The following is a 24,556-nucleotide window of genomic DNA, read 5'->3' as shown; positions in this document are numbered from 1 at the left end:
CTCATTTTGGCCATAGTGACAAATTTATCAACACTGAGTTTTCTGAACATTGGGCCCTTTGTTTGATATTTATGAATACATTTATTAGAATTTCAATATTTTACAATATTGTTCATTTCCTACAATCAAAGGCTTTTCACATTGTTTCCAGACCTAGGTTAATACTCACAGAAGTTCAAGACTTCAAGGACCAGTAGCCCTGGACTTACAGTCTCATCAACATTGTCATTTAAACTATACCAACATTAAGCTCAGTTTACTGAGGCTCACTGAAACACTGGGTTTTCCTTACTTTGATGGAACATTGGGTTAGAATCACTAGTTGACTCAAGATTAGAAGACGAGCTTGGGAGAATCTGTTTTCCAATTAAATCTTTTGACAAGGCTCTTTGAACCAAGTAATTTTTTAGCCAATCTGAAGATAATACATTTATCTTGGATTTCACAGTCTTACAATTTAACACTTGAATATTCGTCTTTTCATTAGAGTTTGGGTTACCCCAAGAATAGGTATACACGTGAAAAACCTTGAATATACCTATCAGCTGAAACCCCATACTAATGACTCATTATGATACAAATATGTAATTTCTTCAAAGTTAATTAGTTCATATGCACGTAGCAATTGAACAATTCTTAGATTGTTTAGTTCTTAGAAATAGTTAAACTTTTGTACTTTTACTTAATTTAATATCTGTATATGTTTAGTGTTTTGCACCTCCCTGCCACAGTAAATTCCGTGTTTGTATAACATACATGGCAAATAAACCGAATTCTGATTCTGATTTACAAACAAAAACAACAAAAACACATTTCAACAACAACAAAAACACATTCCCATCCTTCATATATCTGTTAAAAAACTGACTGAAAAGGGCAGGATGACATGAATAAATAAATACAAGTATTAAGACCAACAGTGATTTTTTTGTTGTGGTCAAAGAGAGATATTTTACAAAGGATGACGTGATAACAATTGTTACCTTTACAGCTGGTTTAGGGAGGAGCTTGATGCTGCACAAAGGTGGGGCTGTCACTGTGACAGTGATGACTGACTAATGACTGATCTGCAGCAGTTTGTTTCCTTCCAGTCGTACACCTGAGCTCTCGCTTAAGAACCAACTGTAGTTAATCTCTACTGAACTGAACAGTGCACAGCAATGGATGAACAAATGGAGATGGGGGGTAGGAGGACAGCTGGTTCTGACAAGAGAAAACAGGAAGTTATTGTTATAAACTGGTCTGAAACTAAACTTGCTAAAAAGGTTTATAATTCACAATAATGAAATACCTTCTTTTCTACTGCAGGGCAGATCAACATGTATGTCCAGTACAACTGAATACGGCTGCATGATGTTCTGCTTCTTTTATGTGTTTAGCCCTCTGCAGTCCTGAGTGTCTTCACTGTGAAGTGGAGGGATCACAGAGGAGGAAGACCTGAAGGAACAAGTTAATATTACAATGTTATATTAGATGTACAATTAGTGTTATTAAAACGATTGCATTGATACAACATTAATACATGAATGAAAATAGAATTAAAAGAAAACATTGGGAATCACATATTAAATGAAATAAAAAAACAATACCTTATTATCTGTTGTGAAGAAACCTCGACACTGGCAGGGAGAACATGTGTCTCTTTGGTCCCGCAGTGATATTTCCACTGTTGATGAACAGTTAAGATGGTGCTCCAGGCCAAGACCAGCACGGGTCCTTACATATTGCTCACAGGAGGACTGTGTCTTCTGTCCATCCGAAAGGAAACTTAACATTACAGAGGACACAGGAGGACTGTGTCTCCTGTCCATCAGAAAGGAAACTTAACATTAGAGGACACAGGAGGACTGTCTACTGTCCATCAGAAAGGAAACTTAACATTACAGAGGAGACAGGAGGACTTTGTCTCCTGTCCATCAGAAAGGAAACTTAACATTACAGAGGACACAGGAGAATTACAATGAAATGAATGGGGATGGAAGTGTGGGGTTTCAGCTGGTAGTTATATCCGTACATCAGAAAGTATGACATCTAGAACACATACTTTCTGATGTATGTCTGCTACATTAAATGTCAGTAGCTGTGTACAATGCTGTACACAGCTGCTGACAGAGTTTTGGCCTGTGCATTTATCAACCCTGACACAAACCCACCCTGATAAATGCACAGGCCAAAATGTGTTAAAATATTGCTAAACAGAACATGGTTACCTGAGGGCTATTGCACGAAACCAGGATAAGGGATTAAGCCGGGATATTCAAGTTATCCTGGATGAATTTAGCTTTGACTTGGTTGCACGAAAGCAGGTTGAATTAAACCCAGCCAATTTAACCATGGAGATTTATTCTTTGCAGCTAGCCTGCTCCAGAGCAGGCTAACAGCCAGGCTAAGATTAATTCTGGAGTCTCATGTGTTAAATCAGCTGCCGCTGTGATCCGAAATAAACGTGTTTAACAGTTATTCTGTTGTCTTCTGATTTTTTTTTATTAACATGCATTACTTCTCACTATTTCTGTCACAAGTTTGATTTTAAACCCTACTATTGCAGTTGTTTAGATGGTTAGAAGTGGTTGATGAAGTTGCAACGGTGATTTCAATGAAGTCAGTGATGAGGGCGATATATAAAGTCCCATTCACCTGTGTTTCTTCTTGCACCATGGCATGCCCATTTCTAAATGACGTTTTGGACGAAGAAGCACTGATAACTGAGACGTGCTTTCAGACGTGAGAGGGTGTTTCGGGACAGATCAGACCCAGCTTTTCCCGACGAGTACCTGCATGAGAGGTACAGATTTACTGGAGATGGAAATTGTTATTTTTGCAGACTGCTGGGTCCCAAAATTCAGCACCTCACAGGGCAAAGCCATGCTCTCACCATCCTACAGATGGTCTATGTGGCACTGCGCTTTTTTGCAAGCGGCATGTTTTTATATTCCGTGGGAGATGCCGAAACGGTAAATAAAGGCACTATTTGCCGTACTGTCAGAAGTGTGTGTTTGGCACTGAAGTCCTTGGCACACATCTTCATTACCTTCCCTGGCCACAGAAGAATGTGTTACATCAAAGAGAATTTCCACAAGATTGCAGGTAACATGAAATATAGATTACAAAAAAGCGTTACTTTAGAACAGTCACCAGATACTCAGACTATTTTGTGTTACAGGTTTCCCTAATGTCATTGGTGCGCTGGACTGCACACACATTCGCATTAAACACCGCTCAGGGGCCCATTAGGGAGATTATGTGAACAGAAAATCCTTCCACAGTAGCCTATCAATGTTCAGGTAAAAATGATTTAATTAGCTCTACTGTCAACTATAGCCAAAATGTATTCTGTGCATTAAATGTGTAACGAATAGGCAACATCACATCTTTTCAGATGATCTGTGATGCTGCCTGTATCTTTACTAATGTGGAGGCAAAGAAGCCTGGGTCTGTCCATGACTGAGTTTTTAGGTCGAGTACCATTTCCCAGCGACCATCACAAGGTAGACCACACACATTTCAGTGATAAGTAAACCATTTGACGCAATTGTGTTTATGTGTAGTTGTAATGATTACATTTTGTATTCTCAGGTGAATTCTCTGGCATTCTTCTGGGAGACAAGGGTTATGCCTGTGAGACATACCTTCTCACTCCCCTTGCTGACCCTCAGACAGCAGCACAGCAAGGATACAATCTTGCCCATGCAAGAACAAGGTCCCGAATTGAAATGGCATTTGGCCTTCTCAAATCCCGTTTTCAGTGTCTCCACCACCTGAGGGTCACCCCAGACAGGGCATGTGACATCACTGTAGCCTGCACTGTCCTACATAATGTTGCCTGTCTGAGGAAGGAAAGGGGTCCTGCACTGGCACCGGAGATTGAGTGGGACAATGCAGCTATATTCCCAGATGACATCAATGGCAGGCTAGTCAGAGACTAATACATCAATTATTTTAGATGACAGATTTTATTGTCTTGTCGGAGACAAGGAGACAAGGAGGAGAGCTGGGGAGAAAAACATAATTAATACATTGTTTTACAGATATGCTTAAAGTATGGATTGAAGTCATTTACTTCTTTTTCTAGTTTCTTTATCTCCAGATCCAGTTTCCTCAGTTTCTTTTTCTTTATTTCAATACCAAGGTCCAGATCCTGGAGATGCCTTTTATTGACGGCAACCTGTGTATCTGCCAGCTCGATTTGTTTTTTGAGATGTTGACTGTAGAGACCTCTGACAGTTTGTGAATTCTGTAAACCACCCATTGATTAGCACAACAGGAATTATGCATAATTTAGATTTACTTTAGAGCCCATACTTACCATGCTGTCAGGCTGTACTGCGTCTGGATCCTGTTACAAATATATATTATGAGTGCTATATAAAATACTTTTATTGTGTTAATTGTTGTGTGGTTTGTGTTGTATATTCTCATGTGATGTCTTCCTGCTTCATACAAATTGCCCTTCTGGAACAAAGAATAAACTGAACTGACTTCTCATCCATTATGGGCTAAATATGCATTTCCATACAATTTACATGATACCTCAGGCCTTTTGGAATCCAGTGACAGTCTCCTCATCATCAGCTGCAGAAGCCCCTTCCCATACTGCAGAAGTTCCTTCCCCCTGCCATATTGAATACAATTTGTATTGACAGGATGTGCCAAGCCTTGTGCTTTTAACGAATAATACTCACTGGATCATCGCCTGGTGGCAGGAGTGTAACTGTGTCGCCGGACACTGCAAGGCAAAACAAGGTCAGACAGTCCACATATGCCCGTATAAATGGGTGATTGTGTTTGATATGCAGTACTGGAAAATGTACCATGTATGAGGAGGGCAGTTTCTGCAGGTGGAACACAGTCAGTAGCTGTCCCACCCTCAATCCCTTCCATCACAGGCCTTCCTTTATTTAAGACAAGGGCCAATTCCTCAGCTGGGGTGAAGCCTGGAGCTGGTGGCCCTCCCCCAGTGCCAGACAAATGAGTCTTCTTCTTCACTGCTAAAATCAGTTTCGATAAAATATGTGAGCAGGCATCTAATTTCTACATACCATTTGCAAACTGTTGCACTTACTAGCCTGCAAAATATTTTTGTATTTTATCTTGACTTGTTGCCAAGATCGCTTTTGTCCAGTCATGTTTGTTCTGTATGAACATTAATCGTAGAAAGATATTTAGAATTAGACACAGCTTATAGAGATTTGTGCATATGGTTGTAAAAAATATTCTCGCATTGTGAATAAGGGTTTGAAATTAGGCCTAGTTTTTAGGGTAAATTTCCTGAGGAACATTAATTCCCTCTGCTCACTTTTGAGGGACAGTAGGCTAAATAATAATAATAACTTATTTATATAGCCTAGTGCTTTATGATAGGCTACTCAAAGACACTTTACAGTAAAACCAGCACATTTAGCAGATAAACACAGAGGCCTACAGCAATACAACCAACACATAAAACAAGCATATTAAAAGCAATTAAAACAGTGTACAACGTTCAAAGTACATATTTTAAAATCCTCACACATTCAATCAGTCCGCGATTGTCTGCCAGGCGTTTTCTCTCTGTTTTATAACAGCTGCCGTATTTCCCTTTTTGCATATTATATGCTTCACCTCTTCATATATTTCCATTTGTAATTGCTGCTCAGCGGGTGAGAAATATGCCGCACGCGTCTTCTTCATTTCTGCATCCGTAAATTTGTGATCGATACCATGGTCTATTTAAGAAATCTGTGAAGCTGCACTTACATTTACATGTATTCATTTAGCAGACGCTTTTATCCAAAGCGACTTCCAAGAGAGAGCTTTACAAAGTGCATAGGTCACTGATCATAACAACGAGCCACAAAACATTGCGAGTAGCCAAAACATGAAGCACACATTGTGAACAACCAAAGTAAGTGCCAAAGGGAACAAGTGCGTCTTGAGCCTTTTCTTGAAGGTGGAGAGACAGTCAGTGTCTCTGATGGAGGTGGGGAGTTGATTCCACCACTGGGGGGCCAGACAGGAGAAGAGCTTATGTTGGGACCGGGCGGTCTTGAGCGGTGGGACCACCAGGCGGTTGTCTGAAGAAGACCGTAGGTGACGGGTGGGGGTGTAAGGCTGCAGGAGAGACTTGATGTAGACGGGTGCAGTCCCGTTCACTGCTCGGAAGGTCAATACCAGGGTCTTGAATCTGATACGGGCCATGATAGGTAGCCAGTGGAGAGAGATGAGGAGCGGGGTAACATGGGAGCGTCTGGGTAGATTGTAGACCAGGCGGGCCGCTGCGTTCTGAATCCTCTGAAGAGGGCAGGTTGCACATGCTGGGAGACCAGCAAGCAGCGAGTTGCAATAGTCCAACTTGGAGAGAACAAGTGCTTGGACTAGCAGCTGGGTGGAGTGCTCAGACAGGTATCTCCTGATCTTCCGGATGTTGTAGAGGGTGAATCTACACGACCGGGAGACCGCAGCAATGTGGGCCGTGAGGGAGAGCTCGTCGTCCATGGTAACCCCAAGGTTCCTGGCAGAGGATGAAGGGGTCACCGTCGCAGATCCCAGGGTGATTGAGAGATCGTGGGAGATGGAGGGTTTAGCCGGGATGATGAGAAGTTCTGTTTTGGCGAGGTTCAGCTGGAGGTGGTGCTCGGTCATCCAGGCGGAGATGTCTGTGAGGCAGGCCTCAATCCTAGCTGAGATCCCCGGATCGGTCGGAACGACAGGTACAGCTGCGTGTCGTCAGCGTAGCAGTGGTAGGAGAAGCCATGGGAGGTGATGATTGGTCCAAGTGAGGTGGTTTACAGAGAGAAGAGGAGGGGTCCAAGGACAGAGCCCTGTGGGACACCAGTGGAGAGCTGGCGAGGGCCTGACAGTTTGCCTCCCCCAGGAAACCTGGTAGGATCTTCCCGACAGGTAGGATGAGATCCACTGGAGTGCAGTGCCAGTGATGCCCATCTCAGAAAGTCTGGCGAGCAGGATCTGGTGGTTAACCGTATCAAACGCTGCAGAAAGGTCCAGCAGAATGATGACGGATGACCTGGAAGCCGCTCTGGCAGACTGGAGGGCAGTGGTGACTGAAAGGAGGGCAGTCTCTGTGGAGTGGCCAGTCTTGAAGCCCGATTGGTTGGGGTCAAGCAGGTTGTTCTGAGAGAGAAAGTTAGACACTTTCTCTGCACTTATCCCAACTATGTACACCTGGATTGACATAGCTCCACCTTCTCATCCTGGCTCGGCAAACGTGCAACCGATTAAGCTGCGATGAGCGGATCACACTAAATCAAGCGGCGCCTTTTCAGTTATCCTGGATATCTTTATTCTACTTTTGTGCCCCCAGCTCTTGAAAATCTTATAAGAGCGCTTATTTCTAGCAAATAGACACAATGTCTAACACAATCTACATGACTAACAACATATCACATAGCACTAATCGTTTATGAATTTCAAAGACATGGGGGAAGACAAACATTAATCCCACATTATTGTTGAATTGACAAGTTTGTGAATTAATGAATTTGCCACTATGTACTGACGATAAAACCGTTTGTTTATTCAACTGGAAGCGACGCCCATAATTCGCGCAAGGCATCATGGGACACTGGAAACCTGTGGATAGAGAGAGCACAACCAATAAATATATATGTGAGATTACAATAGGTTGTGCTATTGCCAAAGGCAAGCACACCTAATTAGCAGAATTTAATATGAACTCAAATTTATGGCGTAGGCCTATTGCGTGATAGACAAGATCCTTTAGCACAGCGTGATAGGCTACTATACTTTTTGAGAGATATTGGTTTTCTCATGAGGGTGTCATTTACATCTTTAATTTGTTGGAACCACATTAAACGATATGACATATAAACAAAGTAAATATGAAAATACAAAAACATATAGGCCTAGCCTACTGTAATAAGCGATAAAACATCTAACTTGGTCATTAATATACATTTAATTTGTCTGCTACTTTTTGCCAGCCCTCTCTCCTGGATTTTGCAGATTTTGAGGTGTTCCCTGGCGTCCAGATTACATCTTCAAATCCGGAGTAATCTTCAAGCAAGCTCTTGCTTTGTTTGGCTCTGTAAAGTAAATATGAAAATACAAAAACATATAGGCCTAGCCTACTGTAATAAGCGATAAAACATCTAACTTGGTCATTAATATACATTTAATTTGTCTGCTACTTTTTGCCAGCCCTCTCTCCTGGATTTTGCAGATTTTGAGGTGTTCCCTGGCGTCCAGATTACATCTTCAAATTCTGAGTAATCTTCAAGCAAGCTCTTGCTTTGTTTGGCTCTGTTGTGGAAAAAACAGGGGTGCTCTTTTTGGCCATGGTGAGCAGCCAATAGCAGCGTTGCTGATCAAGGTTTCTACTATCGATACATCCCCCTTTTAAACCAACGGCAAACCCAGCTAGTTCACAAAATCAATAACATTATTATCATTATGAGCATTTTGGGCGTTTAAATTATTTCACTTTGAAGACCATTTATCCAAACCGTTTAAGTAGCCTACCAGATGCGGGAAAATCCAAACAGTGATTTTTACTGCGTATCTCAGTGTGAAATGTCCGGATGACCTGATGTCGTACCGCCTAGCTAAATGCAAAATTCCCATATATCTTGAAAGCTGCCCAACAGTTTGCTTTTGTTGTAGATTCTGTGAATGTTGTTTGAAGATTTGTGTTTTAAGTTTGGAGCAAATAGGTGAAGGTTTCAAGAAATGTGTCTTAGCAATTGTGAAAAACTGTAACACCAATTCAAGAGAGAAGACAAAGGATAAAGAAAGAGAGAGAAAGATTTCACATGATCCTCTGAGGCTGAACTCAATTGAGAAGTCAGTCAAATGAGGAAGAACTCATTAAAAAAACAGGATGTTTGCACAGCGCAAGAAAAATAGAAAACCTTTTGTGAAGCATTCTGTTCTCCGTTTTTTACTGTTTTAATTTGGCACATGGCACAATCAGCAAGTATGCGTCTGGTTTACATAAATAAATATTAAATATATTTATACATAAATATACATATAGAGCTTTTACAAAGACACCTAGAGCAAGTGGTTGGTCTTTGCTTGGGGTGTTCCAATGACGGTTCAGCACACACACACAAATTACCTTGTTGAAGTGGGTGCTGTCACTTTAATGATGATCAGAGGGTCACAGCAGAGAGGAAGAAGACATCTCAATAGAAGCTCTATACATATATCTATGTATGACCATATTTATATAGATATTCAAAGAAATACAGGTGTGCACTGATGTGGGCTTCATCAGAGCTAATAGGCCACTGTCTCTTTATAGAAGGAACTCTTCCTCACAAAGTCAATGGAATCATGTCAGTTAGTTCAGTTGAATCTTTAGCTATGTTTTCCTCTTACACGTAAAATAATAGATTTATTTTTGTCATCTTTAAGCAAAAATTAGACATATATAACTTTTTTTAAAATAACAAAAGTGCTATATTGCAAATACATACACACAGACTCAGCGTAAACACTACCTGTGGTGAAGACCCCAAATCAACAAGGGTTCAACAAATGATAGAACCCTGCCCCCCCGCCACACAAAAAAACCCTACAAATGGCCAAAAAACTGGTGCACTCAAACAGACACACACACACTATATCCTTTTTCCTGGCTCTATTGCTCTCTTCACTGCCGCCCCCCCCCCACACACACACATACATACATACACATAGATATACACACACCACGGTCAGATGTTCACCGACACACAGGTGCACGGAGCAATGTGTGTACAGTGAGTGCACACTTCTGGAGATAATATCAGATAACTTGGTAGTAAAAGATGCACTTTTTCTTAACAAAACGATCACAGTAACATAGTCTTATCTCTGTGGTCTGGTTGTCTGACAGAGTCTGTTATTCCAGACAACTCATCTATTGGAGCAAGAAAAGAGAACACTAATCTGTGTGTGGCTGATGTGTGGGAAATGCAACAAACCCAAAACAAGAAACTAGTTCCATCAGTTAAATCTCCACTTTCATATTCACTCAAATTCAATCAGTTCTCTTGCTGATTTCAGCCATCCATCTCCGAAGCCAGTCTGAAGAAAACAACTTCCGTGAGGAAGAAGAAATTATGAGCAAAAAAAGCTTTTATAAGGCATTGAAACATAAAAACATTAAAAAGGGCTCCGCGGGTAACCATGTGGAGATAGCTGTTCAGGATGATTCCCCGGGCAGCAAGAACAGAGACAGGAAATCAAACAGCATGTCTCTTTTTGTTTGTGTTATGAATTCAAGAAAGAAAGTGTTGATATTCCCCCCCTAGTAGTCAGGTTGCTTAGAAAGGCTTTTAAAATTATTCTTAGAAAAGAACACACTGCACATAGACTCCTCCCCTCCCCCTATATGGTCCTTGGTGGGAGGAGCAGGCAGTTAGGTTTTGGCAGCTCTGCACAACTTGACATCCTTAGAGAGCTCCTGGCAAAACTCTCGTCCTCACATAGGAAAAGTCTGGATACATTTCTTCACTTCATCAATCACACCCTCCCCTGCCCTTCTCCCAACCATCAATATCCATGTCCCCAAACCCTCCACTGTGATTTATAAAACACAATCCTCTCCTCCTATGACTTCCTCCTCCATCTCTCCCCCCCCCCCCCGCCCTTAGCCATAATAAAGCTATACGCGTGTGGTGGAGTGGGAGTGAGGCAGCCCTGTGGAGTTGAAGCCAGCCGTAAAGGTGTTGTAAGGGTGCAGGTTGGGCATGCCCACCAGAGAGTTGGGGATCATGGTGATGGTGTTGGGGGTCATCAGGGGGATGTCATCCGGAGACCTCCGCAGGGTTAGCGTGTAGTCTGGCAGCGAGGCAAGCCTCAGCGACCCTCCTCCAACCTCGCCTCCGCTACCTGCCTCGCACTCAAGGTGCGTCTGGTTCATCTGCAGCGTCATGATCTCCTCCTCTGCCGAGCTGCCATGGTGCCCGATGTCATTGGAGCCCGTCTGACGTTGGGGGCTGGGCTGACCGTGGCTGGAGTCTTGCCGCCGCTTGTCCTTCCGGTAGTAGAGGGCTGCGAAGGCCAGGACGTTGAGGAAGAGGAGGGAGGCGCCGACAGCGATGGTCACACTCAGCTCTGTGGAGTAGTCTCGGGGGTTCTCCACCACCAGAGGGCCCGCCCCTTCATCCTCACCCCATGGTTCGGTGTTGTCACTGTTGTAGGCAGGGGACATGGGGGGACGCTTGGTGTTGAAAGGCCACACCTTGCCTGGCCTTTTGGTGGCTAGGGAGGTCTGGGTAGTGTCTGGAGGGGGCACCTAGCATAAACCAGATAAAGACTCAATAGAATATAATATAATACTACTACAAATTCTTTGAAATACACCAATTTCATGCTAAATCTGGCCTGGCACACCCCAAACCCACTCTAGACAGATGTAAACAACCACTAGTAAGTTCATTCGTCAACATGGGAGGGAGTTAGGGAGTCAGTTGGCTGAGTGGTGAGGGAGTCGGGCTAGTAATCCAAAGGTTGCCAATTCGATTCCCGGTCATGTCAACTGACGTTGTGTCCTTGGGCAAGGCACTTCACCCTACTTGCCTCGGGGGAATGTCCCTGTACTTACTGTAAGTCGCTCTGGATAAGAGCGTCTGCTAAATGACTAAATGTAAATGTAACACAGCGCCCCATACCTTGGTGGTGGTAGAGGTGTAGTGGAACATGTCGTGGAGGTTGTACAGGTGTGGCACCAGGTGTTTCCAGAAGGCCACCTTGGTGGCGCGATAGTGGTCCCTAACCCGGGGTTTGAGGCCGATGTGGAGGTAGAGCTGGTCCTGAGGGTTATATTTTGACCAGGCCACCTCCTCAAAGCGATTGGCCTTGGTATGAATGAACTTGGTGTCCTGGGGGACAGGCTTGTTAGGATCCCTGGAAGATTAGAGACAGTATTTGGGATGAGAAAGAAAGAGAAAGGAATTAGAAAGAGAGAAAAAAAAAACATCAATACCAAAGCACAAAACGTGTTACTGCTCATAGTGACACATCCAGCACTACCCTGACTCCTCCTTCTATCCCTTTCTTCTGGGGGAAATAGCAGGGAAATAGCAGGAGAAGACATAGGGTCCCTGCTCTCTCAATCTCTTTCCTTCCTCTGGTTTTCTCTTCTTCACTTCTTCACCCCCCCCCACACACACACACACCACCACCACCCAACCCCTCTTGAGTCTTATTCAGGTCGAATGCCTCTCCTTTTTTTAAAGTAAACATGTATGAATAAGTCAACAGTCCCTCTCCATGTTCCAGGAGCATCTTCTCTCAACTAACCCAGACTGGAAAGATCTGCTGGCTAATTGCTGAGGGAGGACAGCACAGTGTGCGTCGGCTTCCAGTGGGCTGAGGGAAAGTGGTCCATATTAATCAAGACACTTAGGGGGTAATTCCACAGCTGTGTGTGTGTGATTGTGCGCATGAGTGTCTATGTGTGTAAGTGCTTTGTCAGTGTGTGTGTGTATATGTGTGTGGGCGTGCACATTGTGGAAAAGCTTCCATGTGTCTGTTTGTGTGCTATGTAAAGCTGTGTGTGACTGTATGTTGTATGTGATGCTCTGTGTGTGTGTCTGTATGTTCTATGTGAGACTGTGTGTGTTTGTATGTTCTAAGTGAGATTGTGTGTGTGTTTGTGTGTTCTATATGAGGTTGTGTGTGTGTATCTCTAGATGTTCTTCAGTGTAAATGTATGCTTGAGTCCTGCAGTACCGCCTCTATCCTAGAGGAGTCAGTGTTTCTCTTTCCAATGTGTTTTTTGTTGTTGATGCTGTCTCGTCAGATGGGTGACACTTTCAATCTCAGTGAACCTATTGATTTGCTGATCATATTAACATATTGCAATCTGCTCCAATCACACCTCGCCTTGTTGTTGGGAAACTGAACATGTAGGGGGTGTAAATTTGAACACAACTTGTCTTATGTACTTATTGGATTCTTCGCAAGCAAGATGACTTCCATCCACAGCAAGCAGAATGAAAGTGAAGCCTTGAGATAGCATAATAGAGACAGAAACATCCAAGTCATTTAGCGACTACAGGACTGTTTGGAGGCTGGATGGAGGAGGAGTGTTCCTAATGTCACAAAGCCTCTCTGGGTGAGTGGAAGGGTGATGCTGGCAGAAGCCGTGGTTTAAATTCAGTTTGGGATTTAGAAATGTGGCAGCTAGAGTTTGTTTTAGTTATTTTTTGGCAGCAGGCTTGTGAAAACTACAAACACAGACCCATGGAATTACAGACAACACAGCAGAAGGATTCAAACTCCTTTCCTTTATTTGCTGTCCTGCTGTATTTTTTTTATCATTCAGTGCTTTTGGGAGAAGAAGGGATAGGAAAGAGGGACAGAAATAAAGACAGATAAAGAAACTGAGAAATAAACAGAGAGACAGACAGAGAGAGAAAGACAGAGCAGGAGATAGAGGTGTCAGTAGTTAAGCACAGTAAATAACCCCCTCTATAGGGCTGTAATGGTTCCACATGAATTTTGGCAGGCCGGCTATGATGACTCTATAGCGCTGTATCAGTAATTTGGTTTTTGAAAGGAGGCCAGCAGTGCTACGGTCATATTGATCCGCACAACTGCGCTCTGTATGACAAGGAACAGGACCAACAGGAACAGGACCAAAGACTGGTCTCTCCCTGTCTCTCCCTGTCTCTCCCTGTCTCTCCCTGTCTCTCCCTGTCTCTCCCTGTCTCTCCCTGTCCCTCCCTCCCTCCCTCCCTCCCTCCCTCTCTCTGTCTTGGTCTTGGTCTTTCTCTCTCTGGGACTAATAGTTACAGGCTAACGGTTGTTTGTGGCATCTCCACAACATTCTTCTTCTCTCTCTCTCACTATCTCCGTCTCATGCTTTCTATCTTTATTTCCTCACTCCCTCTTTCTCTCTCTTGCCTTCTATTTCTCTTCCTCTTTTTTGCTTTCTCTGGCTCAGTGCAAGGGAAGATGAATAATTTAGGCAACACAAAGAAATCAATGTGGCATCTTTAGTTAATTTGATTTGCCGCATTAGAGAACAACTGCCTGCCTTATCTAATTACACACACATATGCTTGGCTAATTGTTGCAATGTCGATAGTGAACAAGCTACATTCTTTCCCAACCAGCTTGCCTCTGCCACCTGATCCGCTGCTCTAACCTTTACATGCATGTGTGTGTTTGTGTGTGTGTCAGCCCTCTGTGTTGTAGGGCAGTGTGAGCCACTGTGTGTGCAATGTGTGCGATGCTAAGAAGTGTGCTTGACTGAGTTTGGAGTGAGATGTGTGTTCCGCAGCATGAAAGGCTATTAGATGTGGAAAAGACTAGAAAATAAAATGTATTGCACTGTGTTTCATTGTATTACACTGTACTGTATTTTAGTAGTGTGTAGTATTTTATTGGAGGTGACAATGTGTGAGAAATTCTGCTGTTTGATTCCAATTTTGATTTATTTTTAGAACTGATTCATTTAGATCAAGGGTCCCCAAACTTTTTTCTGCGAGGGCCAGATAATTTTTCCTTTCTTTAATGTGGGGCATGGTCGGTCTGTAACAGAAAATTACATGGGCCGGAGTGACTACCAGTATTATTTCCAGGAGATTTCTTATGATTTTAAATGTATTTATTATGCTAGATTAGTTTATTATTTTGTTATTCACCATACATCCGTACATATCAAGGGAAATATAGCCTATTAAAAGAGCATTATTACTATTGTAATGACCTTTTTTCATATTCATTGCTATTGAAATCAAAACATTTACTTAAGGCCGAATGATACTTCTCCGACTCCGTTACGGACAGACGGAGGGACGGAGTCGGACGGATTGGTTGAATTTATAGTACTCCGAAGGCTGTGGGTGCTGAAAACAATTCACCGCCAGAAGAGTAGGTGGCGCAACGTTTTTTTGTAAGTCGTCGTCGAGTGTTTTATTACCTAGGTTATCGAGAAATCGGAGCAAATGTACAAATTAGCCGTTTCATCAATAAAATACGCACATTTTCAGCAACTACACTGCCCATTTCTCGTCACATTTTAATTTAGATGCTGATTTACATGTACTGTTTAGCTGAAATATGAATTGTAAAAACTTACAGCAATGGCGGTCAAAGGATTCTGTTCGTCCTGTTTATCACGGCAACCCCGCCCCTGACGCAAGAGGTTCTTAATATGGACCAATCACAGCCAAGGGGTATCCGTAAAATGACGGATGGACAGACGGATAGTCAGGAAAATCAGGAGGTGCACGTAGAGCTCTCCGAGGGGCTCGGAGAGGGCACGGAGAGGGAATTCCTCGTCGGAGAGGGCATTCCCTGTGTCCGTCTCCGTAAAAACGGAGAAGTATAAATCGGCCTTTACTCATGCATATTAATCAGTGGGAACAGATTTTTAAAATTATTAATATAATTTTTTTCTGGCATTGTTCAGAGGGCCGGTCCAAATGCGTGGGCCGTAATTGATTTAGATGGTGAAGACAGTGTGAAAGAAATTTTGGGCCTATGTACAATGAATGTGTTTTAGGAGAAGTTTACAGTTGGTTAAGAAGCTTGATACAATGTATGTTGATTAAACTCCATTTGGTAGAGATGCCACCTGTAGTTTTATGACACCTAACTAGGAGACGTGAAGTCTAAGAGACGGGAAGTCTGGGTGACCTGAGAGAGTTCTTGTCACCTGGGGGGAAGAGATAGTTGGTCTGAAGACAATGTGGATTCAACTGTATTGTTCTAAGGATTTAACCAATGACAGAAGAGATTTGGTATAGCTGCATGTCTGTAGGATGGACCAATGACTTTTGAGAACTGTCGTATCTATAAAATGGTCTGTTGAAGAATGTTCTGGGTGGTTCAGGGCCATCAGCTGGGTAGTGCTGGTGGGCTGGATTCTCCCGGTTCCATTCTAGAATGCTAGATGGAGCTGTATAGAATTGTCTTTGTTTTATTGTCTTATGTTTGTGTGTTGATGATGTTATGTTGATAACGTTATTATGTTCAAATCTACGTCAAATAAACATTAACTCTGTACTTCACCCGACTTCAGCTTAAACGATTGATTCTCTCAAAAACTTCCACGACAGACAGCGTTAATATCATAACATACTGATGTCTCTCTGCTCCTCCCTAATTTGTGGTAGCATCACAGCCCATGGTGGTGGTGTGTGTGTGTATGTGATAGGTACAGTGTTGGGTTTTGGGTGTTGTTCTGCATTAGCTGGTAGCCTGCCTCTCCCCTGCCCAGCCTATCAGTCCTTCCCGTTAATCCAGACATTGGTGGGTGTCATTGGTGTGGTGCACACACACACACAAACGCACACACATACACACGTCTAAATTCTTGCGCGGAGCGACAGAGTGTGGGGGGATTATAGCAGTCATAAAAGCAAGCATTCTAATGGGCTCTCAGATCTGATGTGATGTGTTCATATGGTCAGGGCACTCAGGCCTGCATTAAACCACTCCCTCATCTTGTGACCTCTTCACCCCAAGCAACCTTGGAGAGCCAGCGGTGTGTTTTAGTGTGTATGTGTGATAAAGAAAGTCTGAGACAGAGAGAAAGAGAGATTGTGTAAGTGTGTGTGTGTGCGTATGTGCGTGTGACTGCATACAGTGCACAGTAAAAGCCCTGCAGCAGCCCAGGGAAATCAGTCTAGGGCCAGTCCCTGTGGAGGTGTAGTACTTCAACTTTACATGGGACATGCCACACAAGTCTGACAGGGGGTACACACATACTAACACACACTCTCTGTCGCTCCCTTACTCACACATCCAACACCATCCAACCTCCCACATAAACATACAGTCTCTGGCAGTCTCTCTCTTTCTCTCTCTGTCACACACACGCAGAATTGAACAGATTAAACAGTCCTTCCATCACACTGATAAAGCACATAAATAGGACCAAGAATAAATCCCTTTTTCTCATACCTTCCTTCAAAAGTAAAAACTCTGTCATTGCAGTGCTCTAGGTGAATTACCTTGATATCCTTAGCTTCTCTAGTTGGCATTCAATGTTAACCACTTTTTTTTGTATACCAAACAGGGCCGGATGCAGCCTGCTTTGACTGGGGGTGCAGTGAACTTTTGTGGGGGGTATCATGATTATAGAAAGGGATCATATAATTTTTTATATTGATACAATTTTTGAGACTGCTTAACGATCTGAGAGTTAATCATCGGAGAGTCAGGTGGCTGAGCGGTTAGGGAAGAGGGCTAGTAATCTGAAGGTTGCCAGTTCGATTCCCGGCCGTGCAAAATGACGTTGTGTCCTTGGGCAAGGCACTTCACCCTACTTGCCTCGGCGGGAATGTCCCTGTACTTACTGTAAGTCGCTCTGGATAAGAGCGTCTGCTAAATGACTAAATGTAAATGACTAAATGTAATCAGGCACGGAGCCAGACGTTGTAAACATTCGGGGCTTAGCCCAAACCTAGTACGTATGGGTTTGATGTGATGCAAGATAGGGACTTCCACATGTAATGCGAGCGCGCACAGCGCGCAAGCAAAACATTTTGTTTTTTGAGCTTTATGTATAATAAACATAGCCGTTTTTCAATTGGTAAAACCTTGTAGAGTGATGCCATCACTCCGGCCCTGCTCCCATCCATCCTCTCTGACGCGTATCGTTATGGTAGGGCCGCCCGGCCCAGCTATCGGTAGCCTATCTGAGAAAACTTTTTGGAAAAGATGGGCTATGGACCCAACCAACTCTATTTGGGAGGGGAGAACTCCCTCACATGGTACAATCCATGCAGAGGCTGAGGTGTCAGAATGCAGAACGTGTGTAGCCTACATCAAGAGAAGATAGACTAAAGTGACAAATGTCAACATCAACAAAATCCTCGACCAGCCCACCGGGAATTCTCCCGGTTACCCACCCCGGCCCTGATCACCGAACAGCTGGGACTGACAGGTGGTTAGGTGGGCTAAGCAATGGTGGGTGAGGCACTGTGACTTTGACTTCTGGAGGACACATCTCTCTGGCCACCTCCTACTATAGATTGGCTATTGATTGGTTGGATTACATGAGTGACAGCCAACAAACGGTTTATCTAGACCTCCTTAACCCCTATCATAGGCCATTCCTTCTCTGTCACATTAAGATGCCCCCATGCCCCCCCCCCCCCGAACACACACACACACAGGGAAAGATAAGTAAGGTATCCGGAGTACAGATGGCATGAAGGGTGAGAGAGGGATGAGAGAAAAGTTGGATGAGTGATGCAATTAGTGGAAAAAGTGGAGTCAGGCTGTTGTGTGGAGGTCAATGGGCATTCTGGGTCCACATCCGTGACTGTATGGGGTGGTAGAGGGTATTCCATCAACACACTATCAGACAACACAAACAAACACGGCCTTGTAGGGGTATTAATCACAGATGGTTCTGCCCAGGCGAGTTACAGATATATTATCTGAATGTGGGCCCATTCGACTTCCTCTACCTGTGTCTACCAACCAATCATTAATGCTAGTCCAATATATGAAAAATGGTATGTGTTGTTATTAAGAGAGAGATAGAGAGAGAAAGGAGGGGGGGTGAAGGAGGGAGGGAGGGAAAAGGGAGGGAGGGGGAGAGAGAGTTCAGTTTGTTAATTACCAGCACAGGGGCACCATAACAGCTAGAATGGCCAACATCAGCAGGAAGACCATAGCAAGATAAAAGATCAATTAATAAACATCTAGTACACTTCCTAATATTATCTTTTGTGTGTGTGTGTGTGCGTGTATAAAAAGTGGGCCTAATTTTAAGTAAAATTAGAACATTATCTTGCTAGTGCCATATCCATAAACTAGCAAACTAACAAACATGAAGACAAAAAACATTAATTAGAAATAGGTAAATAATAGAATAAATACCAAGGACCACACATACAGACACACACAAACACTGACTTTCTAAGAAGATTTGTCAGTAATGCATTCTGATTCTCAGTACAGTACTGATTCTCGGATGCTGGTAAAGAGAGAGAAAGCGAGAGTGAGAGAGAGAAAGAGAGAGAGAGAAAGAAAGAGAGAAAGAAAGAAAGAGAGGAAGAGAGAAATATGTGAACATGGATATGAAATGTGCATGTAATGACACATGCAGGCTTGAAGGAAGGAAGAGCTTGGAGGAAGCTGCTATGATCCAGACATGCAGCCTCTGAGAGCACATGCTGCAGCACACATAATCACATGATAAGGGTTTACACACTGACACTGCTGTCTAGGGTTAAACACACACACACAAGCTTGTATGACTATTCTTGTGGAGACTCACAATTCAGTCACTTTCAAAATCCCGTTTTTCAAAACCTCTAACCTTAACTCGATCCTTAATTTTACCCCAAAAACCGAACCAGAATCATCATCCAGTTTCATCCGCTTATCCAGGGTTTTGTCACGGTGGCAGCTCCCCCTGGGGGATCCCAAGGGCTGAGATATATAATCCCTCCAGTGAGTCTGGGTCTACCCTGGTGTCTCCCCAGAAAACCTCCAAAGGAAGGGGCCCAGGAGGCATCCTAGTCAGATGCCTGAACCATTTCAACTGTCTCCGTTCGATGCGAAGGAGCAGCGATTGTACTCCCAGTCCTCTCCGGTTGTCTGAGCTCCTCACCCTATCTCTAACACTGAACCCAGCCACCCTAAGGAGGAAACCAACTATGGTACAACACCCGCATCACTGCTGATCGGGTACCAACCCGACTGTCAATATCAGGCTCTTTTCTCCACCACTCGTGAACAAGATCCTGAGATACTCCTTGGTACCTGCTGGGGGCAGCAACTCACTCTCAACCCGGAGGGAGCAATCCACCGTTTTACAGTAGAGAATAGGGGTGGAACGGTACACTGAAGTCATGGTTCGATTCATACCGCGGTTCAGACATCACGGTTCGGTACGAGTTCGGTACAACGGAGAGAAAAGCAAAACAAACCAGGTTCCTCTACGAGTGAATACGGCGCATTGAAGATGACATGTAAATTCCGATTGCGTCAGTAATTTATTTGGCCCTATTTGTATGTGTATCTAATGGCTGGTTAAGCACTGTAGGGAGAAGTTGTTTTTTTTTTTTACTCGTTTCAGTGATTGGCACACCTGGGTGATGGCGTTGTATATTTTTAGTCATTTAGCACACGCCAGATGCGTTATGCGTTAGCATGTTAGATGTATTTCCAGTCACATACCCCACAACCAGTGACGTGCGGTGATGTCAGTAAGAGGCTAGGCACTTAAATGGGAAAATGTGTCCAAACTTTTGACTGGTAGCCTACTGTACATGTTGAAGAATACAGGATCGAAGTGCGCAAGTGAGTTTTTCGCTTGTCGTCCGCAGTGAACGGACAGTAAAAGCACTGCTTATTCTACAATTTTTTTGGTATTTGATTATGCGTAACTGCTCCATTTGTCATCGTAACGTCTAAACAATTGCAATAACACACGTATTGCATATATAAATCACAATAATAAACAGTAAAAATACAAATACAAGTTTATTAAATAAAATTATTTAATAAAAATGCTTACGTTTGAATTTTGGCAGAGTAGGCAGTGCCTACCTTGCCTACCCCGACTGCACGTCACGGCCAACAACTGCTGAACCACGCCGACACACAGTGCTCGTCTTATCCACCACTCTCTCGCCTGTACTACTGTAACTGAATGGGAAACCGAAGTTTTCCCAAACTTGCAATCTTAAAACGGCCGGCGGGTCCTCTATCTCTCGTGGGTCGCCACCACTCGCCATACTCGTCCTTAGTGCTGCTAGCTAGCCTATCTCTGACTCACGGCGGCGCCAATCAGAGCTTCAGAGCTACAGATTAGATGTCCCGAAAGAACACGAGTATCTAACAGTAGTTCCGCATTACATTAGTTAATTTGCATGCAAGTTTTATTTATTTTTATATCGTGTATTCTCTGTGTAATTTAATGCACCGAACCGTGACGCCCGTACCGTACGGTTCGGTACAAATACATGCACCATTCCACCCCTAGTAGAGAACCATGGCCAGAGACTTGGAGGTGCTGACCCTCATCCTGACTGCTTCACACTCGACTGCAAACCGCCTGATGGCATGCTGAAGGTCTGATGAAGCCAACAGAACCATGTCATCTGCAAAAAGCAGATAAAAAATTCAGCGGTTCCCAAACCGGAAAATCTCCTCACCCCGGCTTTTCAACTATCATGGCAACCTCTGCCAGGGATATAGGTGAGGCTTTCCCCAAGTCTTCAGACTCTGGCTCCTCTTTCCACCACTTGACAAAATACCCAGTCTGGGTCAGCAGTTCTCCCCCCTGGATGAGCACAGTCTGAGCCAGGCCCTGCTTTCCCTTCCTGAGTTGCAGTTTGCCAGAACTTCGTTGACGCCTTCCGAAAGTCCTTCTCCATGGCCTCGCCGAACTCCTTCCACGCCCGGATTTTTGTTTCAGCGACTGTTGAAGCCACAGCTCTTCTGGCCACCCAGTACCTGTTTGCTGCTTCAGGAGAACCCTGGGCCAACCATGCCTGAAAGGCCTCCTTCTTCAGCTTGACAGCTTCCTTCACTGCTGGTGTCCACCAGCGGGTTCTTAGATTACTGCTAAGACAGGCACCAATGACCTTCTGACCACAGCTCCTACCAGCTGTCTCTACAATGGAGGCTTTAAACATGGTCCACTGGGACTCCATGTCCCCAACCTCCCCTGAGATGCATGATAAATTCTTCCAGTGGTGGGATTTGAAGACCTCACAAACAGGAAATTCCGCAAGACATTCCCAGGCCACCCTCACAACACGTGTGGGTTTACCAGTTCTGTTTAGCAGTCTCCCCCACCATTGGATCCAACTCACTACCAGGTGGTGATCAGTTGACAGCTCTGCTCCTTTCTTTACTTAAGTGTCCAAGACATATGGTCTGATGATACGACCACAAAGTCGATCATCAATCTTCGGCCTAAGGTGTTAAGGTACCAAGTACACTTCTGAACAACCTTATACTGAACCCTAATCCTAAACCTAACCCCAGCTCCAAACGCTAACCCTAAACCTAACCCTAGCTCCTAACCCTAACTCTTAAACTATTCCTAACCCCAACCCTACATGTAATTCTAATCCCAACTCAAATTTGAACCCTTATCATAAACCCCCTAAAATCCCCTAGAAATAGCATTTGAATTTCTGAGGACACGTGCAACTACACAATAAATGTATTGCTCACATAAAGACCCCCCTCGTATAATGTAGAATTGTATAGTCCTATACTGTGTTATAGTCCACTCCTGTACTACCCAGTTAGCCTCTCTATTGGAGGACTATTATCCTGGCATCTAATCCCAATCTCTATACAGCTCTATACCCACTGCCTGCCAGTCTGTAATTGATCAATCTGGAATAAGGCTAACAAAACTACACACAGACATACCTACTCAAACAAACAAGAACACACACACATGCCCTCTCTGTCTTTATGCTGGGATAACGAGGGTCATCAGGTTTTGTACAAACTACCAATTGTACAAAATAGTGGGCTCTTCAACCTTAACCTGGCTATAGTACTCTCCAGGAGACCACACAAGTTCAGACCAGGTTCAAATGAAGTTCTTGGTAATAGCTCTGGCATGGCCTGCCTGCGGTGGCTATGAATAGGTAGCATGGATGGCCTGTCACAGGCCATCAGCCTGGGCTCCACTCTGTTGGAATGTTGAAGGTCAGAATGAATCAGGCTGCTTCTGCATTGGTCCGCAACTCAAGGTTGTCCATAATCTCTACTGATATTCAGATAACGTGTGTTCTCTGCCCCGCTAACCTAAACGGACGGACAGATGACAGGAGGCCCCACAATAAGCGGAAATACCCACACAGAATCAGAACATCTGCATATTGTAACACTCCGTTGAATCCGACAGGATAGCCAGAGATAGCAGACTGTGACAGCTGTGTAGTCACCAGTCAGAAGACCTTTCAGCTTTCTTGAAAACTTAGCCATGCAGAACCACAAGTCCTGGACATTTCTGTCATTGGCAGCTCCCTCCCCATCCTGGAGATCTGCTGTCCAGAGGGTCATTAGGACCTAACCACACCATGGTACCTAAATGTCAAGTGACTGACAGATAGATTGGACCAATGATATACAAACTTGACCGAACAGGGAAAACGACGATCCGAGATTAGGTTGCGTCTGCTCTCGGATCGATATTCCTCTTGTTACAGGGATTGTCCGATTGTATTTCAGTTTGTTAGAAGTGATTACCTTACCAGCAGTCCTCCTAGAGGTGGGGCTGCTTTGAGGTGGGGGAGGGGCAGAGTGTGCTGGGGGGAGAGGGACAGTCACGGAGAGGGGCAGTGATCGACTGAGCCAAGCTGAGGGATCAATAGTGTCGTGGGCCAGAGTGTGATATGCCTCCCTGATTGAGCTCAGTGTTCCTTAGGCCTCAGTGTTACAGAGCAAATAGTATTTTCCAAACTAAGAAACAGCATGTAGGCACGCTTGCGCGTGCATACACACACATACACACGGTCACACACACAGAGGGGAACATTTCATCATCCTCAGATTCAATAAATCTCAGATCTAGCAATACCCTGTAATAACACCCCTGTAAAAAAATGTTTTCAATCTCTACTATTCATCGTGCTGCCCTCGAACACAAGAATGACTCTGAAAGATACAGCTTTGGGGAACACAAAGAGCCCAATATGCACACACAGACCAAGCCTAGACCAAGCCTAACAAACAGGCCATTCTGTCTTTGAACTAACCTAAAACCAAATCCCAATACATGTTGTACTCACCAGCCTAGTACACACACCCAAGACACAGATCTAACACTGCAAGACACATTAAAACCAGGACAGCAGAGATGAACTCCAGAACTCACCCCGTCTTGGCAAAGTTGGTCCAGTAGGTCATCACCACCGCACTGAGCATGATGTCGTTCTTGGAGAAGTTGCAGGGGAACAGGTCGGAGGGTCCGATCATGGGAGCGCCAAAAACGTAGGGCACCTCGTCGCCGTGTGCCGCGTCTGACCAGGCGGGCTTCATCAGGCTCTGACAGTGGTGGTAGAAGGCATAGAAGTAGGTGGGCGAGCCGTATCGTGCATGGAGGTCTGCCGTCACCACTGACGGCTCCACCCACTGGTGGTCGGTGAACAGGGCTACCAGGGTCTTCCGGCGCGTCTCTGGGTTGTCGCGGTCAGCCCAGTCCGTGTACATGAACTTGATGGTTTCCCTCAGGGTGTCCTTTCCCTCTGGGTAGCCATACAGGCTGTCCACAAAGTCTGACACAGAGAAGTCAAAGTCGTTCCCGGAGACGCCGTCCTCAGAGTCCACTACGTTCTCCACAAACCTCAAACCTTCGCCCTGGTTGACACCCAGCATGATGTCGTAGTTGAGGAACTCGCCCTGCTCCATTAGGATCTCTGGGTCGTCGGGTATGACGTCACCGTCAATGACGGGTCCGAAGGCTACGTGGTAGCGAGCAGGCTGGATGTCCTGTTCCACCAGCTCCCTGGAGCTCTTCTTCCTCAGGCAGTCCACCATGTCCAGAGTGTCCAGAACGTTACAACCCACCTGCAAAACAAGAACCACATTCACACACAAAAGTCAGAATCAGGAACAGTCCAAATCCAAGTCAGACAGAGAGAGGGAGAGAGTCAGTGGGAGG

General features: G+C 44.4%; 2 protein-coding genes across 6 annotated transcripts in view; both read right to left on the bottom strand.

Moving 5' to 3' along the window:
- LOC134032503 (myelin proteolipid protein-like) overlaps positions 1-24,556 on the bottom strand; it is a 422,406-nt gene that overhangs the window by 97,051 nt on the left and 300,799 nt on the right. The window contains exon 1 of one of the 3 annotated variants that reach the window (XM_062476485.1): positions 5,737-5,787. The exons of the other annotated variants lie outside the window; for them this stretch is intronic. The gene's annotated coding sequence lies outside the window, so the exon portion shown is untranslated. Of the gene's footprint in view, positions 1-5,736; positions 5,788-24,556 lie in introns of those variants that run through there. 3 annotated transcript variants of the gene reach the window in all.
- The window catches only part of LOC134032131 (neuroligin-3-like), a 205,829-nt gene continuing 191,865 nt past the window's right edge, over positions 10,593-24,556 (bottom strand). For all 3 annotated transcript variants that reach the window (XM_062475965.1, XM_062475966.1, XM_062475967.1), the window contains 3 exons: positions 23,771-24,462; positions 11,619-11,853; positions 10,593-11,242 (listed from right to left, as the gene is read on the bottom strand). In XM_062475965.1, coding sequence (XP_062331949.1) covers positions 10,610-11,242; positions 11,619-11,853; positions 23,771-24,462 — 1,560 coding nt within the window. In that variant the 3' untranslated portion in view covers positions 10,593-10,609. The remainder of the gene's footprint in view (positions 11,243-11,618; positions 11,854-23,770; positions 24,463-24,556) is intronic.

The sequence above is a fragment of the Osmerus eperlanus genome, chromosome 13, assembly GCF_963692335.1.
Source record: "Osmerus eperlanus chromosome 13, fOsmEpe2.1, whole genome shotgun sequence".
NCBI lineage: Eukaryota > Metazoa > Chordata > Actinopteri > Osmeriformes > Osmeridae > Osmerus > Osmerus eperlanus.
The sequence above is the reverse complement of the archived record's forward strand: the minus strand, read 5'-3'. Positions and strand labels throughout refer to the sequence as shown.